This window comes from Epinephelus lanceolatus, chromosome 17, assembly GCF_041903045.1.
Source record: "Epinephelus lanceolatus isolate andai-2023 chromosome 17, ASM4190304v1, whole genome shotgun sequence".
NCBI classification, from domain to species: domain Eukaryota; kingdom Metazoa; phylum Chordata; class Actinopteri; order Perciformes; family Serranidae; genus Epinephelus; species Epinephelus lanceolatus.
Genome location: NC_135750.1, coordinates 12549184 through 12565398, shown reverse-complemented (window position 1 = coordinate 12565398; position 16215 = coordinate 12549184). Strand labels below are relative to the sequence as shown.

Below are 16215 nucleotides of genomic sequence, written 5' to 3'. Positions count from 1 at the left end.
CCATTTCTCCCTGTGTCAGTGTGGGTTTTCTCCGGATACTCCGGCTTCCTCCCACAGTCCAAAGACATGCAGGTTAACTGGTGACTCTAAATTGTCCGTAGGTGTGAATGTGAGTGTGAATGGTTGTCTGTCTCTATATGTCAGCCCTGTGATAGTCTGGTGACCTGTCCAGGGTGTACCCCGCCTCTCACCCAATGTCAGCTGGGATAGGCTCCAGGCCCCCACGACCCCTAACAGGATAAAGGGTTACGGAAAATAAATGAATGAATAAATTAACGACATCCACTGATTGGTCATAACTAATAACCAATTTGATGGAAGAATGTCGAATATGTTTATTTTTCATTGACTCTTCTCCCTTCATCTTTCCTCCCTTTACCTTCTATCTTTATCTCTTCCCCTCCTCCTCCCGTCTCCTCCCCTCTCAGCCTGGCGTTGCACCCGGAGCGCTCCCTGGTGGCGACGGGTCAGGTGGGGAAGGATCCCTATGTGTGTGTGTGGGACTCCTTCACCGTCCAGACCGTCTCTCTGCTCCGCGACGGACACACACACGGCATCGCCTGCCTCGCATTCAGCGCTGACGGACAGGTGACACACACGTCTCATGTTTGAAATCACACACACACACGCGCACAGTGAACATGATTAATGATGCATAATCTGATTCACCAAGCAGACCTCTGTGGCTGTGTGTGTCCAACAGATGGTTTTAGTCATTAAAGGACACTCGTGCATCAACCTAAAGGTCATAGAAGAATAGTGCTACACACACACACACACACACACACACACACACAGTGAAAGCAGCAGGACAAAAGAGGGTGAGGAAAGGAGAGCAGGAGTGATGGGAAAGGACAAAGTACGATCATTATTAATGACTTTAGTTCAGTAACTTGAACAATTGTTGGCTGAACAAGAGCGAGACGCAACATACATGACGTACACAAACTAGGCACAACACTGACACTGTGGAAAACCCAAATACATGTCTCTCAACTCTGTTTTGTTTTATAAAGCTGACTTTTTCCAAAATTGAAAAAAGAGGTATAAATGTGGAATAAAGACTCTACACATGCAACTGATCCTGAAATGTAACGGCGTGTTATGTGGGACGTTAGACAAGCTGTTGGGGTGTTGAGCAGGTGTTAAAAGTGTTCAGACTGACGTAACTAAACACAGCCCACTCATTCCTTTCCAATGAGATGGCGTAGGTCCCAACATTCAAGTTCAGGCAAACAGCACGGTGTCATTTCGCCAGAAACTTTGAATGTGGCTCCACTGTAACCATGGTAACACATACTGGTAGATAACTTTGCAGCACTTCTACTGTTAACCTCCTAACTGTGGAGACCAAGGACGAAACATTTGTTGACGTGATAACTTGTCAGAGATGTGAAGTCCTGTTTCTGCAGTTATTTGATATCTGATGAACCTTTAAACTCAAGAGTCTGTGACTCTAACTGGACGTCCTGGATCATATTTTATCATCTCACCAGTGTCTGAAGCAGCACACGTACTTGAATCTTGTATTTTATTTATTTTTTTTAAATATTTTGTTTGTGCTGCTTTTGCCCTGAGCGCTCAGTTAGGGTATTAAGGTGTTCTGTAGAGTGTTAGGATGTGCATTAACATAACGTTTCAAGGGTTAGACAAGTGGTTAGGGTGTATAAGAAAATTGTTTTGGTGTTTGGAGGCACATCAAACAATGTATTTTAAGTACAGTGTTAGCAGGTCAAGAGCGATAAGCCCCAAACACACCCATCCTACATCAAAGAACTAGTGGTGATGAAGGCAGACTGTTGTGTTGCCTCACATGGCCTGCATCTCAGCAAAAAGTTGTACTTGAACACACCATAAAGACTATAGCCGATGGCCAACCAGCATGTACGTTCTGCTCCTGCACGAGAGGAGATAACTCCACACCAGCACGCGGCAGTAGTCTATATTCGTCATTAAAAAAAGTTGTAAATCTATGAGAATAAAGTTGTAGATCTACGAGAATAAAGTCAAAATATTATGAGATTAAACTCGTAACTTAAGGAGAAATAATGTAATAGATTAGGACCAGAAAGTCGGGTAACATGTTATGAAAAGTGACAAAGTCTGTACAAACAGTGTTGGGGGTGACAGTAATATATGTTTTAGTAGTAGCAAAGTAATATAATGCATTACCAACCAGCTTTAAGTGAATTTATTACATTTACAATGTCACGTAATGCGTTATCACCCAAAATAAACTGTTTATTGCTTTCATTGTTCATTTTTTGTTGTTTCTACTAAAGAGCTCTATGGTTAAAAAAAACCCCAACTTATCTCATATTACAAATTTGTTTTGATTTCATTCCCTCTTGACTTTAGTCGTTTGTTTACTTTCCTCACTTCTGCTCCTCTTCTCGTGCACTGTGCTGAACTGCCAATCAGAGGGATTTCCCTCAATGCCATTTCCGCCAGGCACTGTTAGCTCTGACCTTGGTTCAATAGGCTGAATTAGCCAAGAAAAAAAAGTTGACAAGGGCTGATTAATTCCAACAATGCAGACGCACTGGAAAAACTGGGGGGACATCAAGTCCATTTTTATGGCATGCAGTTGTCGCACATTTAAAAACAAATACGACCTCATGCTGTATCAATCACATTTACACACTGACTCTTTGGTCCGTCATTGAAATGTTCAGAACAGGGTCAGTTTTTTCCACATCTATCGGAAGCCTTTAGAGAGCTGTTTGACCAAGAAGTAAGAAAATGTGGCATCTGCAACAAGAAAGAAACAGGGCACACAGTATCACCTTGTTTCTCAGATAGCCTACTTCAACATGTCAGATAGTAACATTCAGGTGGATAATGCTGTGGAGGAGGTTGTGGACAGCACACAGACAGAGAAAGTCAAAGTGTGGAGACAGAGAGGGAGGACAGCTTGGCCCCTTCATGTAGCTGTGGCGCCAATGGAAGACAAGGCCAGCAAGTAGCGACAGCCAAGGAGGTAACTCCGGTGGAGAGAAGCAAGGGAGCCTTGTATTGTGATTTTTCACAATAAATAAAACAAGTAAATGCATCACAGTCAGTGTGAAAGGTTTTAACAAAGGAAACGAGCAATACAGACTTGTGCAAAGGCCTGGTATGAGTCGAGTGTTAAAGGGTGTCGGAGCATTAAGTAGAATGTGAAGTTGTTGGACTGGGTGTTGGGATGTTAGGAAAAGTTTTAGGGTATTTGGTGGGGTATTAGGGTGTTAATAGGCATGATAAGATGTTAAGAGTATGAGAGAGTTTTAAGCACATAGCCTACTGTATGTATAGCGGCATGCATAAGTTTGGGCACCCCTGGTCAAAATGTCTTTACTGTGAATAGCTAAGTAAATCGAAGATGAACTGATATCCAAAAGCCATGAAGTCAAAGATGACATTTTTTTTTAACATTTTGAGCAGGATCAGTGTATTATTTTAGGTTTGTACAATTGAAGAGTGGAAAAAATGAAAGGAGCAACATGCAAAAGTTTGGGCACCCAAGGCATTTGAGCTCTCAGACAACTTTTACAAGGTCTCAGACCTTGATGAGCCTGTTAGGACTCTGGCTTGTTCACAGTCATCTTTAGGAAAGGCCAGGTGACGCAAATTCCAAAGCTTTACAAATATTCTGACTCCTGAAAGCTTGTCCCAAGCAGCCATGGGCTCCTCTAAACAGCTGCCTAGCACTCTGAAAACTAAAATAACTGATGCCCACAAAGCAGGAGAAGACTATAAGAAGATAGTAAAGTGTTTTCAGGGTTTCCTCAGTTTGTAATGTCATTAAGAAATTACATTTAACAGGAACTGTGGAGGTCAAGTTAAAGTGTGCAAGAAAATTTTCTGAGAGAGCTGCTTATAGGATTTCTAGAAAGGCAAATCAAAACCCATGTTTGACTGCAAAAGACCTGCAGGAAGATATCACAGATTCTGGAGAGGTGGTGCACTGTTCTACTGTGCAGTGACACCTGTACAGATATGATGTTCATGAAAGAGTCATCCGAAAACAATCTTACCTGTGTCCTCACCACAAAATTCAGTGTCAGAAGTTTGCAAAGGGACATCTGAACAAGCCTGATGCTTTTTGGAAACAAGTCCTGTGGGGTGATGAAGTTAAAACAGAACTTTTTGGGTGTGTTTGGAGAAAAAAGGGTGCAGAATTTCATAAAAAGAACACCTAAACCCTCAAGAGGTGCAAGCTGAAGGTTTTGCCGAGGCCCTCACAGTCCCTCGACCTACAGTAAACATCATTAAAAATCTGTGGATAGACCTCAAAGAGCAGTGCATGAAGACAGCCCAAGAATCTCACAGAGCTAGAAGCCTTTTGCAGGAAGAATGGGTGAAAATCCCCCAAACAAGAACTGAAAGACTCTTAGCTGGTTAGAAAACGTGTTTAGAGACTGTGTGACTCGCCAAGGGGATGCTACACAGAACTGACTGTGCAGGGTGCCCAAACTTTTGCTTCAGGCCCTTTTCATGCTTCATCTTTAACTTCATGCCTTTTGGAAATCAGTTCATCTTCTACTTACTTAACTACTCACATTAAACGAAATTTTGACCAGGGGTGCCCAAACCTTTGCATGCCGCTGTATGTTAACAAGTTAAGGGTACAAAACAGGTTGCAAGGGCATTAAGTAGGACATTACATCATTAGGCTGGGTGTTTAGAGTAATAGATGGGGGTAAAGAGACATGTTGAGGTATTCAGCAGATTGTTTTGGTATTAAGGGTGTTAACTTGAGCTCTTTTATTGATAGAAGAAGTAGCATTTTTGAATGTTGTAGCTCATAAAACAACAAAATACAAGAGCTTATCTTCTGATTTCTGCAAAGTAACCAGTAACTCCAGTTATTAGATGAATGTAGCAGAGTTAAAAGTACAACACTTTGCTGTAATGTAGGAAAATATGCCTAACTAATCAGTAATTCTATTTGTATTAAAGCCCTTAGGTAAATCTACTTGCATTATCTCTGGTGTGTTCACATTCAAAGTGTTTGGTTCTTAAAACGCAGCAGATTTGATTCCATCGTCATCGCCCTGTGCAGCCTGTGCAGTCGACCTTGTTAAAATTGAGCATGTTCAAATATTTCCATCACACACTCACCTGCAGAGAAATCTAGTTGATTTACATTGTGTGCGGCTCCATCATCATTTCCTCCCACTGACTCTCCACTGTGACTCAGTTCATCTGGTGTTAACGTCATCAAACAAACATTCTTTGAGTCATGAGCGAGTTTGTTGGCGGCGAGATACCTGACAGCAGGGCGACAGATTCAGGAGAGTTGGGTTGTTTTCAGACAGGTGTTCAATCAGTTTGCAGGTTTGCCTCCATCTCCCTAGTTTCTCCCACATGTCAGTCAACCTGCGAGAATGAAACACAGCTCAGGGTGTTGTCAGAGAGCGGTGTATGAAATCAGTCGTCTCTGGCTGTGAGTGGGCGGCACTCTGAGTAAATGAACAGAGTATCTCAGTGCTTCAGTCTCACACGTACAGACACAAAGTAGTAGTCAGTCTCTGGCTGTCATGAAGCTGGAGCTTTGTAGGTGAGCTGCGTGCATAATTTACATCCTCTGCTCTGACTGGACAGTTGTGTTCTGACGTATCCCAGCGGCCACAGGAGGCAGCTGTTCATTTCCTGTTGCCCAGTTTGTTCCTCGAGATTACTGTTTGTTGAATGTATTGTTGAAACAGTTTTAATAAAACAATGAAGCAGGCGAGACTGTCCTGCACTGTGGTCCTGTATCTGCGCCTTAAAGGTCCAGTGTGAAGGATTTAGGGGGATATATTGTCAGAAATGGGATGTATTATCACCTGGAAAAAAGATTTGCTGTATGAAACTGCTTTATTTAGTGTTAAAACAGCCTGTTCCATCTGTGTTTAGAGGGAGAAACCTCTGTCTGTGCTGATAATTTGGCTTCTGGTAAAATGTCCCAAACATCATAAATAAGGGGAGCACACATTAAGTTATCAGAGAAGCACCGGGCGGGCGGCCTGTCTGCAAAGTGCGTAGAAGCATAGCATAGAAGAAACACTGATTTGTAAAGTGGAAGTGCTGTATTTAGGGTTTTTATTGGTTTTAATCACCTGGTCTGTTTGTTTTGGAGAGGAAGAGACCTCTGCGGATACTTCTGCCCTTGGTAAAAACCTCTCGAACGATGAACACTCAAGGAATTCTAACCAGGAGACGTTTCAGCTGGTTGCAGTCAGTAATCCTCACTGCCAGACGCTACTAAGCCTTCCTAAATTTTACACACTGTTCCTTCAGGCCCAGATACCGCAGAAAGCATTTTAGCAGCTGGAGGCAGCTTTTTGTAATTGTTTTGAATGAGAATGAAGCTTTCTGCTTGTGTTTCTGTGCCTGGTGTTTTTGCTGGAGCGTGTGTCGCATGTTGGACCACATTCTTTTTGTCACCTCAGTAAACCTCAAATCATCTCTCCCTATTTATACTGGTACAGTGTTTTTGTAGAGAGTGTGGAGTCCTCCGGCCTTTCACCTCATGATATCATTCTTAGTAATTCTGCTTCCGTGTAAGTTGCTCCGTCAGCTAAATGCCTGGACTGTAAATCTTATCTGGCAAAGCCCGGTGTTCGTTCTGTTCCAAATCTCCCGCAGATATTCACATCCAAACAATACAAACAAGGCTGGAGCAGCTGAAGTCATTATGGCTGGAATAAAGGATGAAGTCACATGATGTTATTACAGAGAAACAAGCACCGAGGAGGATGGATGAGCCAACAAAACATCAGACTCTAACATGAGACGCTGCTGTTCGCTATCCAACAAAAATAAGCTTTAACAAAATGACCTTTACATGAGTTTTTGAAGAGTAGTCACACTCCAGAAATTAAGAGTAAAAACATTTAAACCTACTGTGAAAACACTCCAAACATTCACCAGTAAATTGAATTTGAATTTATTTTGCTGAGGCAGAAAATATTTGAAAACCAGGCTTTTAGATTTGGCAGTAAACTGCATGGAGTTTAGTTTTCCTTGGCTGTGCTTCTGAGGGCGTATTCCCCTCTGCCCAACTGTTAAAAATGAATGAAATGAAATCAGAGTTGTGAAGTGACTCTGTAAATGATCCGAGCTGTTGTGTCGGCAGTTTTTGCTTCTGGACGGAACTTAGCCACTGTGAGTAAATCAGGGTAAACACAGAATCAATAAAATAATCATAAATCCAACTGAATAATAAATCAAGCTCTCAGGCTTTTTGGTGCAGCTTATTTATTATTAAGTCAGACACAGAGTCTGAAAGACTTTATATTCTGCTTTCAGCTGCTCCGCTGCCCCTCACAAACATCTAATGAGCTTCAGCTGTAAGAGAACTGATTTGGTCCAGAGCACCTTTTCATGATGATTTAACTATCAGCATGTTAAAGAAAAGAAATGTGCTCCAACTAATGAGCTTTAACCAAAAGTGAGTGAGTTTTGAGGAGTTTGATCTTATTCTGGGATTCATTATGAAGTCAGAAAGTTTTGTTAGATTGTGTTCTGTATTTCCAACACATTCTCACTCCGACCGCCTCACATATCCACGTTTGGTCATAGACTTTCCACGTCCACATACGATGTGCAAGGTACCCTGGGTGCATTGGTTGCTGACGTTCTGGGACGCTGTATCAAGTTCTGCCTGTTACATGTTTTGTTTTCTTTCAAGATACACTTCTGTTTTCACAGGAAATTTAATGTTTACATACAGTCTCTTTCAAAATAAAGGCACTACGTCGGTACAACAATGTGAACTGACAACAACAAAAACACATAATTAGTTTTAGGATAAAAGAACAAGGTTTGGCTTTAGAATCTCACGGGATAGGAACAACACTCTCTCGGGTTTGTTTATTTGTTTATTTTATTTGGATCCCCATTAGCAGCTGCACAGCAGCCGCTAATCTATCTGGGGTCCGCACATAAAATCACAAAGAATGAAAGACGAAACAAAACAAAACAAAACAAAAATAAACAAAGTGAAAGTCGGTGTTTGTTGGACCCATCCACCGCCACTCCCACCTGCCCCAGTCGGACTTTCGCTGCCTTAGCTTTCATTCTTGTCCCGCCCTGTTTCCCCCTGACGCCGCTGGGCACTGTTAGATATACACAAGGATGTCATATGCGGTAAAGCCCTCGGAGGCAAATTGTGATTTGTGATATTGGGCTTTATAGATAAAACTGAATTGAAAATTGAATTGAACTGTAGTTGACATAGTGTTGTAGGACTCCAGATCAAACGTGGTCTCAAGATAACTTTTTGAAGGTCTCATTTTGGACTTGACCACTTTTTTCCTGGTCTTGTTTTGGTCACAGACAAAGAGGACTTGAGACCACAACTGCGGAGACATCACTTAACTGCCTGGGTAAAAAAGGAGCGTCGAATAAAGATGGTTAAATTGACTTCAGCTCCTTTGTATTTATAATTGTTTGCTCACAGAGAACAAAGCAGAGTTGCCACACATAAACTCAGCCTCTGTAATGCTTTTGGATTATTTTACAGTGTGGCAATAATAGAGGTGAATGAAGCGGAATTTTGATTTGTTTTCTGTCTGTGTTTAAATGGCAATGTAGATCTTTCAGATCAATTTAAGGAGTGACTCATTCAGTGTGGGATTCTCACTGGTCTAGTCTTTGTCTCAACCCTTCAAAGTCTTGGTCTCGGTCTTGATGCTCTCTTGTCTTGGTCATGACTTGGTCTTGGTGTAGATAGATAGATCTTTTCTGATGGAGAAACCTGCTATAAAATGTTATCAAATGGGGGTCTGTGACCTAACATGTATCAGTTTAGAGGCTCTTGATACAATAAAGGTTGAGAACCAGTGTTCTGTAGTGTAATATATATTCGCACATAGCAACAAAAGGATGGTTAATGTTTTTATGGTTCTGTTTAAGCAGCTCAAATCACCTGGTGAAGGTCCAGGAATGTTTTATATATATCAAATAAATATTTAGTATTAAAAAAGTCGATGCAATGTGACTCATTTTCTGTCTCTGTCTTTCTCTCCTGTGTAGCGGTTGGTCTCAGTTGGCCTGGATGCCAAGAACACAGTGTGTATCTGGGAGTGGAAGAGAGGGAAGATCCTGGCTACAGCCACCGGACACTCTGACAGGGTGTGTGTGTGTGTGTGTGTGTGTGTGTGTAACATAGACTGTATATGTGTGCTCATACTGTATCTCCTCTGTTCTCCAGATTTTCGACGTCAGCTGGGATCCGTTTCAACAGAACCGTCTGGTGAGCTGTGGAGTCAAACACATCAAGGTAACACACAATACACACACAAATGAATACGTACTGTTGGCTGGAGCCCTTCTGTGTGGAGTTTGCATGTTCTCCCCGTGTCAGCGTGGGTGTTCCCTGGATTCTCCGGCTTCCTCCCACAGTCCAAAGACATGCAGGTTGGGTTAATTGGTGGTGCTAAATTCCCTGTAGGTGTGAATGTGAGCGTCTGTCTGTCTCTATGTGTCAGCCCTGTGATTGTCTGGCAACCTGTATCCTGCCACTCGCCCAAAATGTCAGCTGGGACCGGCTCCAAATGGATGGATAGATGGATGAATCTCTCCTGGTTGAATCGTCAGTAGCCTACTAATGCTGAAAACAAAATAATCTGGTTGTTTGATAAAGGTCGAAAGGTTCAAGATGCTCGTGGACAATGACTGGCCTTCTCTTCATAGATACTGCTGCAGGGGATCATGGGTACTGTAGTGTTTAGAGCCGTCCACCAAAGTGACAGAATTAAGACAAAAAGATTTTCAGAATTGAAGTTGAAATAGTTGAAAAGGTCCACGTCCTCTCTTGTTCCAGAGCTTTCAGATGCATCACATGGTCTTCATCAGAAGCTAGTGTTTGCCTGGTTGTCATGGAATCAGAAAAGGTGTTCAAACTATAATTATTTTGAGCATTTCTTAGGACTTTATGTACACGTCAGCTTAAAATTTGAGCTTGGCATTTCAGTCATGGGACTGGGAAAAGGCAGCTGGTGACAAACACAGTGTGGTTAAAAGTCTCCTCTGTCTTTAACAGATAGATGAAGCCAGCAATGTCTCATATCCATGTCTGTAAAGGTCTCATATGTCCCCTATGTCTCTCCGTAGTTCTGGTCTCTGTGTGGTAACGCTCTCACTCCAAAGAGGGGGATTTTTGGGAAGACGGGCGACCTGCAGACCATCCTTTGTGTTGCATCGGCCAAAGATGACATCACATACTCCGGGGCGCTAAACGGGGACATTTACGTCTGGAAGCTTCTCAACCTGATACGAACAGTTCAGGCTGCACACGGGGTGAGAAACCTTTGATGTCCATTTAAAGTTCTCAGCTACAGCAAAGGAATACTCCAACCATAAAATGAGATGTTTGTATATCAGTTAGTCATGTCGTGTTACCTTGAAATTGTGAAGAAAACATTTAACAATACAAAAATATAAACCATCCCAAAACGTACTAATCTTACAAGATTCATTCCTTTCTAAATGAATTCATGGCTCCTACACACATATATGGAAATTTGCATGTGTGTGTGTGTGTGTGCACAGGCTGGTATCTTCAGCATGTACTCCTGTGAGGAGGGTTTTGCCACAGGAGGCAGAGACGGCTGCATCCGACTGTGGGATGCCGACTTCAAACCCATCACCAAGATCGACCTGCGAGAGGCTGAGCAGGGATACAAAGGTACACAACAACACGACTACACACCAAAATACATTCAAAAATGAAATCTATACAGTTAAGACAAACTAATGTACAGTCCATATATCAGCATGGCTTTAGGTGACTCTTGGGAGACTGCTATGATGTGCTTGACCAGGGTCATGTGACCAAGGGGGGTGGGGGGTAGCCAAGCCAGCAGGGTTTTAGTTAAGTTAAAGGAACAGTGGCTGAATCCAAACATCCACCCTCTGGACTGGAGACAGAAGCTGCTGATAGACAGCCCTCAAGACTGTCTTATATGTTACCATGGAAACGTTCGAATGACAATTACAGTCATTGTAACTGCTGTCATATTTTGTGTGCTCATCTGTCCCTGCAGATAACAAGATATAAATCCTATGTACAGGGTTGTTCTGTGAGTGAACAAAAAATAATTTCTGTATAACATACATACTGCAGACATACAGATACAGAGATGTTTGTAAATAAGGACCGGGTTATGACTGAATAAATTGGGCAGGCCTATAAGTTACAGTAGAAGATCTTTAGTTATTTTTTGGCCACTTTTCCAGCCTTTACATTTGGCATTACACTGTGCAACCCATAGGGCAGGCTGCAATAATACGATGCATTTTGATTTCCCTCTATAGCCTATTTCTACATATTTCTGTATCATGATGTTGCTGAATATTATTCCTTACCTACATGATTCAAGTGTTGTTTTAATAGGCTACAGAAACTGTTTTATATATACAGAAGTTTTGTTTTTTTAGTCAGCCCTGATAAAGGTTTTTTTTGGGGGAGTTTTTCCTTATCCGCTGTGAGGGTCCAAAGGACAGAAGGATGTTGTATGCTGTAAAGCCCTGTGAGGCAAACTGTGATTTGTGATATTGGGCTTTATAAATAAAATTGATTGATTGAAATTGAGCTATTGAAAAAGAAACTGCCACGTCACGTCCATATTGCAATGACTTGTAGGCAATTAAATCAGTGGAGTCTGCTGAAGTCTGCACCCCAGACGGACTCTCTTGAAGTCTGCAGGGAGTCTGCTTGAGGCCCCTTGTGGACTGGTTGAAATGTGAATTTGGGCCGCCCTCAACACTCCCAGACTTCGCGGTAAAGTGTCCGCAAAGTCTGCGAGTCTGCAAGTGCGGTGAAGCGTGGACATTTGGACTGAGCCAGTGTGTAAGACTGAGATGTAGTGGTGTCTATTGGTGAGGACTGCAGGTTCCAACCAGCTGAAACTTCTCACACCTTCAGTGTTCATTGTTCAAGAGTTTTAACTGGGAGCTGCATTATCCGCAGAGGTCTCACACCAGTAAAAACACTGCTTTAAGTAGTTTCACATTACAAATCAGTGTTTTTCAACACTGTTTGGCATGTTGCAGATAGGCCACAAGCCCAGATCCTGCTAATATGTGCTCTACTTTTTTCTGTGATAATTTAAGATCCAGATATTCAGGAGGTTTTTGGAGGGAGTCAAATTATCCACAGAGGTCTCTTCCTCTCCAAAACTGATAAAAACCCTGAATAAAGGAGTGTATTTGTGATTATGCTCATCGCAGATGGGCTTCTAACTACAGTGGCCATTGCGCAAAAACGTGAATGACCCTATCTAGAGTCAGTGTTTGGTCTGTCTGTTCTGGGCTACTGTAGAAACATGGCAGTGCAACATGTTGATCTCCGTACATGAGGCCCCACTTCCTATATAGATATAAACAGCTAATTCTAAGGGAATGAAAACACAGTGACTCTTATTTTCAAGTAATTATACACTAGGCAAGGCAAATGTATTCATATAGAACATTTCAGAACCAAAGTGCTGTACAGGTTAGTCAATCAAAGTTCATTGTAGCCCAATCCCAAAGCATGCCGCTAAGGGATGAGTAATTTCCGTTCAATTTCAATATCAATTTGATCTATAAAGTCTCACATTACAAATCACAAATCGCCTCAGAGGGCTTTACAACATACAGTATCCTGGGACCCTCACAGCAGATAAGGAAAAACTCCCCCCAAAGAGACAGAAAACTTACTTTTTAGATTTTATTCCATTTCTGCCAATATTTCCCTGAAATTCTGCACACTGGACCTGAAAATATCACTCTATCTCTTTTTCTAAAGGCAAACTCTGCACGTCATCCTCTTTACAAGACAGGAATAAAGTGTCGAGAAAGGGTCACTTTGAAATCAAAGACTCTTTTGTCAGTTGAAGGTTGTGACGCTTCAGTCTCCCTTTGATAAGCTGCAGAGCAGGTGGGAGCTTAAAACCCTCACCTCAACTTCAGTCCCTCTCTTTTCTCTCTTAAGATATCTGTTGTGACGTTTAATTGTCATCTTCTGTCTTTAGTTGGAGACAGGAACAACCTGGTTTTCTGTCTTTGAGGAGAAGTTTTCAGGAGAGCAGGGGTGGGCGTAAAAGTTTGTCTTCAACAGGAGAAGGGGCCTGACCTGATTTTGGGAAAAGCCAGAGGGGGGTGAATATTTGAACCCATCTCCTCCTTTTCCATTGTCGTTCTTTGGCAAAAAGATAGAGATGTTATTCCTTTAGGAAAAGCTGCGGGGGTGAACCATTAAGCCCCTGGCCTTCTTCTTACATCTCCTCTCTGAAGATTTCTGGGGAGAACCTTAGAAAAGAAAAGAGAGGAGCGAAGGAGGTAAAGGTGCTGTCATCTCTGTTCCCAGTCAGAGCTGGAGGTGACCTCGTTCTGGAGAAGTTGTAGAAGGTGGAAGTTTGACTTCTTCACCTCTCGCAGGGCTTTAGAGAAAGTTACTCTCAAGTAGCAGACGGCTTCCTCTACAATGAGGGTTAAGGACAGGGCAGGTTCTCAGTCTTTTTCCTTTCTAAAAGTGAGAATGTTAAAATGTATGAGACAGGTGGAGTGTCTTATTATCAGACATGTTAGAGGCATTGTCTGCCAGTCTGTCCGTTCACCACTTTGGTTCTGAAACTTGACTACTAGATGGAATACCATGGCATTTTGTACAGACATTCATTATTCCCAGAGGATGAATCCTACTGATTTTGGTGACTTTTTTTTTTGCTAGTGCCACCATGAGGTCAACATATGTTTATCTCAACTACCTATTGGACTGTTGGATAAGTTGTGATGAAATGTGTTTCAGACATCCATGTTCCCCTCAGGATGAGTTATAATGACTTTGGTGATCCTCTGACATTGCCTCTAGCACTATCATTGTGGAGATGGGGCTTAAGATTTTGAAGTACAACCCAACAAATCTGCTAGCATGTTTGCAGACTCTAAAGACGTTTTCAGACCCAGCAGTTCTTGGCACTCCTTGAAACCCCTTTTCCACCAAAGTAGCTCTTGTTCTTGTGTCCGTTCCATTTGGATTCTTGGAACCTTGGTGCTATTCAGCAAACCAGCCCACTTTTCCACTAGTTTTAGCAGAACCATAGTAATCAGGGATGTTTCATTAACGGAGGGCGTCACACGATGCACAACAGAAGTAAACAGAAGTAGCAAAGTGGCAGATCGCTTTGATTACCTGCAAGCTTTTGTTCTCCTTTTACAAAATATCTGTTTTTATAAAAAAACAAGGCACGGATCAACTTTTTTTCCTTGACTATTTCTCACTTGATTTCTCCATTTTTGCCTTCTCCATCCTCTCTTTTCAACCTGTAGAATATGACACAACCACTTTTGTTTTTTGTGGTTTGCACTTCAGGTCAAAGAAAACCTGTTTTTTGGTTCCAGCTGAGAACCTACTTTCCACACAAGGGGGCTCCCACTAGCTCACCTAGTAGAGCGGGCACCCCATGTACAAAGGTTAGGTCCTTGCCGCAGTAACCATGGGCTTGATTCCAACCCTGGCCCTTTGCTGCATATCATCTCCCTCTCTCTCTGCCCATTTCCTGCCAGACTTTCTTATTTCATAAAGGCAAAAATGGTGTTTTGGTGCATTGGTTGTGTTTGACTTATCACTGTACACATAGATCACTCAAAGTTCTTCCTGTGCTGGGAGAGTGCCTACTTTGAAATACAGGAGCTTAAAAAAGTCCCCCAAAATGGCGTTCTAAGACCTTCTTCCTAGGTCCTTGCAGTATAGATGTATTAAAAAGGGAGTTCTTAGAGCTATAAAAACGTTCCTTCGATCTGTAAAAGTCTTGTGTCTTGCGTACACCTCCTCTCTTAACATTTCTGACATGTAAGAAAATGATATCAGACTCAGTGTGGATAAGGTTATGGCTGAGTTATGCTCCAAAGAAGTGGTTAGAAAATCGATAGAGACAATACTTGAATAAGAGTGGAAATAAAAGCCGTCACAGAGAGGTGAGAGACACAATATTTTCAAACAGTCTCTCCTGAAGGACATTCATATTGTTGCTGTGTTGTTCACATGGGAGATGGCAGAAATAGTTGTGTAAAGAATATTAACACAGACAACAAAGTTTCCTGAATATGAACTGTGATAATTTACATAAACACATTTTGGTGGAAGATTTTTGTTGTTACAGCCCAAAGGAATGAGGCAGTGCAAAAAATCATTTTCCACTAAAGTCTGAATTTTGAATGAAGGCCAACAAGATGACTCCGTTCCTACTCAACTGACAGATGTTTCTCCTGAAACAACTCAACTGCTAGAAAAAAATGTTGGCTTATTACATTCCTGCAAACCAAAGATACGTTACATTTGCATATTATTATGCAGCGAATACACTGAAACTTCACATTAAACAATGCTGCGGTTAAATGTGTTTAGGTTTGAGCACAAAAACCACTTGGTTATGGTTAGTATAAGATCATGTTTTGCCTTAAAATACTCGTTTTTTTGTGATGCTATCTCGGCTGGAAAAATAGTGACAGGTTTCTAAAAAACACTGGAGTTCAGTCAGGAACACTTTAGTCAAGGAAAACTTTTTTTTCTAAAGATATTTTTTGGGCATTTTTTTGCCTTTAATGGACAGGACAGTTAAGTGTGAAAGGGGGAGAGAGAGAGAGGGGGCCACAGGTTGGACTTGAACCCGGGACAGCCTTGTACATGGGGCGCCTGCTCTACCACTAAGCCACCGACGCCCCAAGTCAAGGAAAACTTTATTTCCATTTGTAGTGTTATATTTGGCGGTATGGCTCTGTTCTGGGGCCCCTCCGCCTTTCCTCAGGCCCAAGCAAAAAGCCTCTTCCATGCGCCTACATGGAAAGGCGGAGAGAGCACGCCTCTCTGCCCTTCCACATGCAGACAAGGAAAGCCTGAGGCAGAGAGCAAACCTCCCTTCCCTTCCATGCACCTACATGGAAAGCCTAAGGCAGGTGGAGCAGCAGCAAAGACCCCCAGGGACAGAACAGAGCAGCAACAATGACAAACAGAAATTACACTGATAAGTCAGACACAGCATGAAAAGGAGGAGCTGGGGTGGAGGAGGGTTGTGAAGCTGCTTGCAGAGGAAGCAGCAACAGTAGGCAGACCAGAGCAGTTTAAATAGGGCGCCCTGAATGAGATTCACATATTGGTTGCATAGAAAGGAATCATGTGATCTATCAGCTGACTCCCTTCCATCAATCAGCTGCTCCATCAGTTGATTGGGCTGTTTGAGATCAGCTGATGTAGCTGGGATA

The 16215-nt window shown here is 42.2% G+C and overlaps 1 protein-coding gene across 4 annotated transcripts in view; it reads left to right on the top strand.

Moving 5' to 3' along the window:
• Positions 1-16215, top strand: part of LOC117248507 (echinoderm microtubule-associated protein-like 6) — a 124734-nt gene that overhangs the window by 41383 nt on the left and 67136 nt on the right. For all 4 annotated transcript variants that reach the window (XM_033613657.2, XM_033613656.2, XM_078161008.1 and 1 more), the window contains exons 3-7: positions 429-588; positions 9004-9102; positions 9182-9250; positions 10084-10269; positions 10522-10657. In XM_033613657.2, coding sequence (XP_033469548.1) covers positions 429-588; positions 9004-9102; positions 9182-9250; positions 10084-10269; positions 10522-10657 — 650 coding nt within the window. The remainder of the gene's footprint in view (positions 1-428; positions 589-9003; positions 9103-9181; positions 9251-10083; positions 10270-10521; positions 10658-16215) is intronic.